This window comes from Sinocyclocheilus rhinocerous, unplaced genomic scaffold (assembly GCF_001515625.1).
Source record: "Sinocyclocheilus rhinocerous isolate Xijiao unplaced genomic scaffold, SAMN03320098_v1.1 scaffold222, whole genome shotgun sequence".
Taxonomy (NCBI): Eukaryota; Metazoa; Chordata; class Actinopteri; order Cypriniformes; family Cyprinidae; genus Sinocyclocheilus; species Sinocyclocheilus rhinocerous.
This window is the reverse complement of record NW_015625652.1, coordinates 437,327-447,319: the sequence shown is the minus strand read 5'-3', so window position 1 is coordinate 447,319 and position 9,993 is coordinate 437,327. Positions and strand designations below refer to the sequence as shown.

Genomic DNA, 9,993 nt, shown 5'->3' with positions numbered 1-9,993 from the left:
CACAAAAAAGTGTAAAATTCTGACAAAATCTGATTTCTTGATGATTTGATATTTTATAATAGTGATTTTATAATTTCAAAATATAGAGGAAAAAGTAGAAATGAATGATTAATAAGTCAATAAGTGCTCCTCTGCTGCCGTACTGGTTATAATTGTGATTTGATGTATTTTTTACATTTTACATAAGTGTTTGTTTACCACAAAGTATATTTTGGTCATCCCATTAAAAATAACATTCAAACTGGATCATTTTAGAGCGTTAAAGTGCTAGAAATAGTTGTGTGAAATGCTTGAAAGTCATTGAAAAGTGCTTGAATTTCTCTCTCAAACGGTTGTACAAACCCTGAAATGAATAATGTTTCTATTTCTACCACAACACCATGGTTACGGTTAGCGTTACCGCTTCTGGTTTCCTGATGCATGTCAGTGCTGTTTATAAAAGAGAATTCTGTGCAGAATTTGAATGATTCTCACTAGATCTCGCAGTAACCTTATCATTGTGCAGCGAATTCAAACGCTTCTCACTGGATCTCGCAACACTGTTGCATCTGTGCAGTAACAGTGTCGCGAAATCAACTTTGGCTCCCCAGTAAAGCTGTTCTGAGCTCTGACAAGTTTGTTTGCGTTGTGGTCCGAGCTGATAAACGGTCCGCGCTGTGCAGCTGAAACGTAGCGTGGTTTAGTTTCGCTTTCGTTTCGTTTGCCGTTTTCTTTCTGCAAAACAAATGGCAGCGCTTATGAGTTGGACAACGCGGTAGTCGCACCGGCAGAAAAAATGGTCGCAGTCTGGAGCCCTGACTGAACATTTTCAGGAAAACTGTAACCACACATGACCTCAAGATTATAGTCTCACCATTTTAAACTGCAAGCCTCAGGTTCAGCTAACAGCACTGATCAGAGAGTACCAGCAGTTTGACGGACAGTTCGGTAGATCACACTCGGGAAACTTGTTGGAAGGGTGTCTCAGAACAGAGAGCTCATTGTGTGTGTGTGTGTGTATAGTTTATGTCTGTGTGCTTGTGTGGTCACAGTAAACTGTGGTGGTGCGGATGTCGTTAAGGCTACAGGGGCCTTCCTGGGGGCAGCGACGAGAAGGCTGTTAAGGCGAGGATCGTATCGTAAAGGCAGCGCAGCCCATGCAGTGAAGGTGCACTGAGGACAGGCCTCAGGTCAGTTTCAGGATGCTGGGGTGGGAGTGCCATCAAGTCAAATATAGAATCCCCAGCATTCTTGAGGCCATACCCACGGGTCCCGAGCTGTTCCGTTTATTCTGAACAATTCGCCACAGAATGTAAATTTCTGCAAGCCATAAAATCCCCGAAAATGACTTAAGGTTTTGGGAAGTAATTTAATGTGTTGCTGCTCAGGGCCGCCCCTCCTGTTGGCCCCCCAAAACAACACTGGGTTCATAGAAGAGTCATGAGAACTCCTCAGAGGGGTGGAAGAGTCAGCAAAAGTACTTACTCCATGCTTGTCAGCCAGATAGTCGAACAGCATACGCCCGTCCCTGGAAGACAAACATTTTGGGGTTAGCAAGGGTTTCTTAAGGTTGCAAGAGTGGAAGAAAAACACTTATTTTCTAAAGGTAAATGTCCTCAGAATAACTCATTTAAGTGGAAAAAAAACTATTTTATTTATTTTTTTATTAAAAATATACACACATATGGGTCAAAGACAAAAAGGGGGTTTCAAGCATAAAAGAAATAAGTTAAACACAGCTTTCTTTTTTTTTCTCTCCATACATTATGTGCCCTGCTTTAATTTTATTTTTGATTCACGCATAAAACAAGAATCATTACATGACATTAAAAGATTAAAGGATCACAGTGCAGCCCCCAAAATACTAATTAATTGCAAATTTAAATATTTAACCATCTTTGCCACTATCGTTTAAACAACTAGGTTTTACCCATTTATCAGCAAGACGTTATTAATCATTTAAAATATAATAAAATATAGTATGATCACTTATTCTTATATATTTTTAAATAAGCACAGGTCAGAATGAATATGTTGTTTTATTTTTACATATATACATATCTGTTATTGAATGACGAAAGAACATTATTTCACATATTTTGATATTTTATTTATACAAATGTTATTTGAAACATTAGACATTTTACTTGCATGCATTGTGCTTTCTATGTGCATTGATGCGATGTGCAACTTGAAGACAGTAAAATGTGCCGTGTGTGTGTATACATATATATGTACATATATAAAGAAAGACTGAAGCTGTGGCTTAGTGGTAATGTGCACTAGTCTAACACATTGAGCTATGGTGCTCACATGGGCGACAAGTTTAAAACTGCCACAAAACATTTCCTTGTCCAGGCGTCCCTCTTCTTCCCATTATTCCCTGACACATCTCAACCCGCCTCTATGTATGCCAGAAATTAAAGAAAACAGATATGTCTAATGGCCTTCTTCAATAGAAGTATATGATTTTTTTTTCCTCCGCCAGGCAAAAAAAGTAAGTCTGATTACTTGTAATAGCACACATTTCTCAACCAACCTCATGATTCGAGGTATCATTCATATCCGGAGCACAAACTTTGCGGGATGAGTTACAGACCAACATTTAATTTTATTAGCCTTAGTAAGTATTCTTTAGGAAACACCACTAATTAAAGAAAGAGAGAAAGGTAATGAAGAAACGAAACCAGGTGAGATGGAGTAAGAATTTACTTCTACTTGTACATATCATTGAGTTTTGGCAAAATGCTTACCACACGACCACCACCGCCAAATGTGGCCGGCCTCTGAAGAATTCGGCAAACGAAGCCATGCGTCACTGCGTGCTCCAGACAGAAAAAGGAGGTTGCACGTTTATTTTATTTGTGGGGAGGTTCAAAGGCGGTTTATAAAGGCGTTCTCCTGCAGAACTGCTTCTGTTCCATTATACTATCATCTGACAGATGCTGGGACTCTGGGTGGAGACAAGCCACCTCCTTAAGCAGTGTCCTAACAGCGACAAGCAATAAAACCTAACTATCTTCTCCATGTAAATCAGATTTTACTGACCTAACTAGCCACAAGAAGCAGCAATACATTTCTGCAATTGTCTGACTTATATTTCTACAACGGCGTGCTGGCTAGTCCCGCCCTATGTGAAATCTCATTGGTCTAAAATCCCATTCCACATAAGCGAGCAATAGTTCAACTTTAAATGTAAACTGTTATTTACTCACCCTCATGTCAATCTTTATCACTCATGTGAAACAAAAGGTTATTTATAGCTGAATGTCCAAGCCGTTCTTTTCAATACAATGAAAGTGAATGGTGAACTCTCAAGCTAAATTTTGATTTAAACAACTTAAATTTTGTCTTTAGTTCCTTACACAAAGCTATCACAGAGCTTTAGTAGATTAGAATATTGAGCAAAAATCATGAAGACCATTTTTTTCTTTTTTTTTTTTTTTTTTTTTTTTTTTTTTTTTTAAGTAGGGCGGAACAAATTCCTCTCAAATTCTATATTATATGTGAAACACTAGTAAGTAAATCAAAATGTTACATTTCCAAATGCAAGTTACACACAACCCAAGCTCAGAGAAGATGCAGAAATTTCAGTTTCATTTTGATTAATCATACAGTCCTACCCAGTCCCCATTAATTTCACTGTATGGAAGAGAGCAGTGTTAAACATTCTTAAAAATGTCTCCTTTTTTGTGATTTACAGAAGAAATAATGTAAAACATCACCTTTTTGGTAAACTATATTTAAACATTAAATATCTACTGATTAGAACACTGATTGTTTTAAATTGCTTGTCTTGTCACTAAAAACTGTTGCATCAAACCTGATTAGGACCCAGTATACTGTCCTTACTAAGCATTTCTGCATTCAACCAACATCCTCAGCCCTCACCTAGTATCTCCAAACACTAACAGTCAATCCATGTTTATCTGTCTGCTGAAGAGGACATTATATCTTTACTCTGTCAGCTCTCACCACCTCCCGTCTGGGTTGAAATGAGGAACAGACCAGGCAGGTTTTGCTATGGAGGTCAATGTATTGGTGCTGAGGGAACTGCGAGATAACTCGGCCCTCAGCCATTCAACGCAGCTCATCCATCCATCACGCTCAGTCTGTTAGAGAGAAAAAATAAATAAAAAATCCATCGCCACTCCATATGTCCTAACACTCCTGAACAATGGTCCTGACAGATTTCCAAATATGATATCACCCGTTTATAGCATCTGCCCCGTGAGCGACACTGTCAAAGAGCTGATCCAGTAAACATCCAACGACATGGTTTAAAAGAAACACGTCACGCACATGAGCAGCTATTAACAAATAAAAGAACAAATAAAGACGAGTCCTGATCTGCACTTCCTCGTGGTCGTCTCAGCCTGTGAAACTCCAGACACCGAAAAATGCCCTCCGAAACCCAAAATATTCAGATCGAACAAGTAAACTTCAAAGTCGCTTGTTAATGAAGAGCAGACATCCATTTGAGTGGGTTAATTAAGACTGTGCCTGGTTCTAACGCCACAAACTTAATCCTGAACTGTGATAAAAGCATGTTTTGGAGAAACGAAACGCAAACTGGTCTTTAAAAATGTCTAGGGAAGGCAATACCACCTACTGAGATTTCTCACTGTAGAGACACCACAAACACACAGCAGTAGCCTGATAAAACACATAGAAGCTCGGTGCGGTATTAGCGCTAGTCAAAGCGAGCAATTAAACAATAACTACAGATCGTGGCCTCAGCTCCTGCCTCTACTTTAGCCTCTTGGCGGGGCCCAAAAGATTCACACACTGAACAGAGACACAAAACAGAGATACAAAACAGCTACAAGTAATTAGCGACAATTGCTAATTGCACGCAAATTTGAAACAAATTTCAACAAACCCCCAACCTCAAGTATTAAACTTTAGAGAATACATTGTATATGGTTTACGCTAAAGATATGAATGATGCCTCAATTTGTGCAGCTTTTTGAGGAGAGATATAAACAATTACTTAAGATGTTGAGTATAGAATCGCAGTTGAACCTTGAACACACACCCGGAGCAGTTGGCAGCCATTTTTTGCTGCGGCGCCCGGGGAGCAGTTGGGGGTTCGGTGCCTTGCTCAAGGGCACCTCAGTCGTGGTATTGAAGGTGGGAGAGAGCGCTGTACATTCACTCCCCCCACCTACAATCTCTGCCGGTACGAGACTCGAACCCGTAACCTTTGGGTTACGAGTCCGACTCTCTAACCATTAGGCCACGACTTCCCCCCACAACTGCAATACAACACTCTGGCATCATATCAGTTTTTGCAGAAGGAAATACCACTAATTTTCTTTAGGATATGTAAAAAATCTAGTTTCTACACCAAATCTGCAAAGCCACAAAGCTTAATTTAATAGTGCACATTTTTAGGCATTTATGGGTCTATGTCAAAGGTACTGGTATAAAAATCACCCAAATTAACAACACTAATCTTTAGAGTAACAAATGGTAAAATAAACAGCAAATGTAAAATATATATTAATATCAACAAAGTAATAGTGATAAAAAAAACTCACTGACCTTTTTTTATTTTATTTTTACTTACTGTTTTGAATAATTACTTAAATGTTACTTAAAGGCACAATACGTAAGATTTTTTTTATTAAAATATCCAAAAACCACTAGAACGGTTTTATATATTTTGCTGACTTGTGTACTTACATTATCCCAAATGTTTCGAAGAATGTTTAAATCCAGAGAAATAAGCAATTTTAACTAGTGACACGGACCGTGTCCATAGTGTCATTGTGTCGCCTGCCAATGACGTCAACCCCTCGATTTAGTTTGTTTTGAAGAAAACATGGAAACACCAAAGACGCTTTAATATATCACGACATGGCGGCAGCGGCAACAACAATACTACAGCGAGAATAAAAGTTACGCCTTCTTTCTCCGGCGGCGTTATGCAAAACTTCCCACATTGTGACGTAGACATGTTGGGGTGTGTTAGAACGAGCCGTTTTAGGGGGGCGTGGGAGAGTCTTAACTTTGATAAAGAATATCTCTTTGGTTTTGAGACTTTAGTCTTTGCAACTTCAGGGATCTTATCTATGCACAATCAGCTTGTAACAATCCAAAGAGAAAGGAAAACTTGAAATCGCATCATATGACCCCTTTAATAAACAACTAAAAGATACATGTCATTGTATTTTGATTTGCCATTACAGTTGTTAATTTATATTAATATTTAATATATAGTTTTTCTGGGTTCATTAATTAATGTAAATCTAATCATCACTCAAATTAGGGCTGGACGATCATATCACCGTTATTGAAAAAAATTATATCGCGATACATATTGATATTGAATTATTGTCCAGCCCTAACTCAAATCATAAAAATTTAAATCATTTTGATGAATGAATGAACGAACGAACGAACGAACAAACAAACTTGTTGACCTGCATATCATGCGGCCATTAATCAAAATCAGAGAATCATGGGCATGCATGTGTCGTTAAATGATTGAAATATTTACTTAAAATCTCAGAGGTACATCTTCACTTCAAGTAAATATTTTAGGCCAAAGAGGTTCAGCTAACAAAAAAAAGCTTGGAAATCCCTGGCATAGAGCATCGGCAGAGATTCAAATATTTGAACTCTTTGACATTTAAGAGCTATAGCGGTCTCAAGATCAGGCCTAAATCACATCAAATACAGTGGATAAACCGGCCACTAAGTCAATGCTATGCTGTCTCTTCTGTCTAGGTTTGATGGCGACTGATTGAGAGCAGAGCAATGTCTTTTCAATCCAACATAATCAACAAGAATCCACTGTTACTAACCCAGCAAATCCCTCCAACTGCTAATGGAGACGACTATTTGAGAATATCTCTACTGCCTACAGTGATCAGTGTAACAACCTTCTTTTAATTAAATAAAAACATCTCTAATCCCTAATACACCACATATTAAAACCTGAAACATCTAGATTGGCTGGCGGCTAGAAATAAGCAATATCCATCGAAGAAAAGCAAGCACTGGATGAGGACTGCGTTTAACCAGAATATTTTAATCATGGCAAAGTCAGCATCAGAAAAAAATCGAAAAAAGTAGCCTCCGTGAAACTCACCGCAGGATGCTCTAGCATTCTGCTCTTCTGAAATTTGCAGAATGAAACCATATACTTATCCACATGGCAATTTCAATCAAATACAAACTGATTGTTATTACAAATGCCCGCTGATGTTCTGCCATCCACTTAATTAAACGGCACTTAAGCCCAACCTTCCAGAAAAAGAGCCACAAATGTTCTGTTTGGAGTATCGTCTAGCATCGAGCAGGGCTCCATCCCACATCCCTGAGGACTGTCTTGTCTAAACTGTGCAATTGAACACTGTTCAACTTACATTAGATGAACAAAAAATAAGTAAAGTACCATCTTAGCTGTTGCTTGGAATAGAAAATGACTAAACTGCTGTCATAACATTTAAAAGATTCTCCACGGTCTTCCAGTAAAAACCGCAGATAAGTAAAAGGTCTACACAATCTACTGTAAAGTACAGAAAGGTCGCTTTTAATTTCAAGACAACCACAATACACCCTAAAGTGTGTAAATACCTCATTGGTAGATGAGCCAAAGTAACAGACTTTGGGGCATCTGTTTGGTCAAACACATCTGGATACAGAAATGAGCCACAAAAGAGCATTGCTTGACACCAAAAATTAAATAAATAAATAGTTCAGAACTTAAATTACAAAAAAAAAAAAAATTATATTTAAACAAAAATATATATAATAATAACGTTTGGTCTGACTGTCAAGTAATGCTTTTTGCTTTGAATATAATACAAAAAAAAAACAATTAATTTCTTGAAGTCTCATATGAGGAGACAAGGAATAACCTAATCGCAATCTAAACAGTTGTGTTAAAGGAACATCTTCCAAACAGCTTATGCTACTGATATTTAGATACACAGGTACAGCAATAAACCATTTCAATAAATACAATGACAAGACAAAGTATGTGACAGAAACGACTGAAGAGTTAGACTATTAGTATGTGTTTAATTTCAACATTTACCTTGTTGACTGCATCTGCCTCATTGTCTCTGGGTCCTCAAACACTTTCACAATGGGCTCTGTCTCAGATTGCAGTTGTTTCAGTTGAGCCACAACTTCAGTCCTCTTTCCTCTAAGAGCTGCAAAACATTTAAATTGATATAAATCTCATGAAGTCAACTCACATGCATCACATTAGGCATCTTTCATCGCAGAAGAGCATTAGAAGTTAATCCACTCACAGATGGGTATTTCTTTGTCAGGAAATAAATTCCTGTATACATCCATGGCAAAGTCCACCATGTTGGTGTCACTGAGGAGATTCAGCTTTCCATGGAGGAGGTCGTTCTCATTGTAGATCTAAAAAACAGTGATGGAAACATCATCAGTACATTCAGAACGCAAGATATTTGCTGACTTTTATAACGTCTATTTCTGCCAATGCAGAAATGTTATTCTTGTTGCAACAAACTGTAACGGCTTTAATGTAACTTCAATGTAAATTCATGAACACACTTTTACTGACAAACACACACACACATATTGGGTTTCAACAATTCTTACTGGTTCTTTAGAAGACTGTCCCAAGTTATGTATAGATTTCAACAAAACCTCATCTGTCTTTGCCAGAAATAATCAGTTAACGTTATATATCTTGGTGAAAACTAAAACAATGAAGACAACACCACAAAGCCAACCGTTCTACATCAATTAAAAACGGATGTAGAAGATAAAATGTAAACGGCACTATGACAAGCCAAGACAAATCGGTCAGCTGTCTCTACGTTAGCCAACTTAGTTTTAATGCTGTCAAGTTAGGCAGCTTACTGGGTTTTGAGAAAGCCTACGTCTAGCAAATAACTAATAGAAGGGTTAGTTATACTATGAACAGACGGTCTATTATCCATGTTAAAAGTTTGTTGGCTCTGTAATTATTTTATTACCGACTGAAATCATGAGTTATATGATTTACACACTACCGGCAACACTATTGTGGCTACAGTAACATGAGCACGTGGTACTAGCTTTGCCGCCTTCTACATACAAACAGTGCTACAGCACGCTTTCAAATACCAATGTAAGATACACTTGTACCTCTTTTACTGAGAGGAATTCCAGCAGTGGGAAAACGAGATGCCTATCCAAAAAGTTGGCGATTTTGGTGGTCAGATCGTATTCCGCCATGTTGACAACGGAAGAGGACGCGCTTCAAAACCAGAAAAACTTTATTTAATATAGTGCGTTCACACAGTCCAATGCGCCATGTGCTGCATCTGCAGGTGCAAGTGAAAGTGTCACACAGTATCAAAGGAAACATACTGCTTTAAATTGAATGATGTTTGCTCTAGAAAGATGTTTACTTAAATAGAATGTAATAGAATAAAGTTAGAAAAACAGAATACTATAGTTTAAATGATCAAATTTACTCAACTGTGCTCAACACTTCTAGAAAATAATAAAGTTCAAATAAGTACTAATAATAGAATAAAATAAAGTTAGAAAAAATGAAAACAATTAGGTTTTATAATATAAAACCTACTCTATAGAAAAACAGAACAGAATACATGTAAATAAAATACAATTTTGTTAGTAAAACCTGACTACTCTTTGTTAATAGAATATGATAGAATAAAGATAACAAAATATAACTAATAACTGCAATAATTGTAAAATAGAACGTAATAAAAACAGAATGGAATGTAAAGAATAAAATAGAATGAATTAACTTATTATCCTACTCCGTGCTAATAGTATATAATAGAATAAAGATAACAAATAAAACAGAATACAATAGAATTTGAAAATAATTTACCCCATAGACTGTATAAAAACATACCCTATTGTAAAATAGAGCAGAATAGAACAGAACAGAATAAATTTAAAGAATAAAATAGTATTTTATTAATAAAATGTATTTCACTCATTTATTTTCCTACTCTGTGCTAGAATATAATAAAGATAACAAATAAAACAGAATACAATATT

At 36.9% G+C, this 9,993-nt stretch overlaps 1 protein-coding gene across 2 annotated transcripts in view; it reads right to left on the bottom strand.

Annotated features, from left to right (window-relative positions):
• LOC107705216 (eukaryotic translation initiation factor 3 subunit E-A-like) overlaps positions 1-9,230 on the bottom strand; it is a 53,682-nt gene extending 44,452 nt beyond the window's left edge. For both annotated transcript variants that reach the window (XM_016508415.1, XM_016508422.1), the window contains exons 1-4: positions 9,103-9,230; positions 8,250-8,367; positions 8,030-8,147; positions 1,465-1,507 (exon numbers count right to left, since the gene is read on the bottom strand). In XM_016508415.1, coding sequence (XP_016363901.1) covers positions 1,465-1,507; positions 8,030-8,147; positions 8,250-8,367; positions 9,103-9,192 — 369 coding nt within the window. In that variant the 5' untranslated portion in view covers positions 9,193-9,230. The remainder of the gene's footprint in view (positions 1-1,464; positions 1,508-8,029; positions 8,148-8,249; positions 8,368-9,102) is intronic.
• Positions 9,231-9,993: the final 763 nt, after the last annotated feature.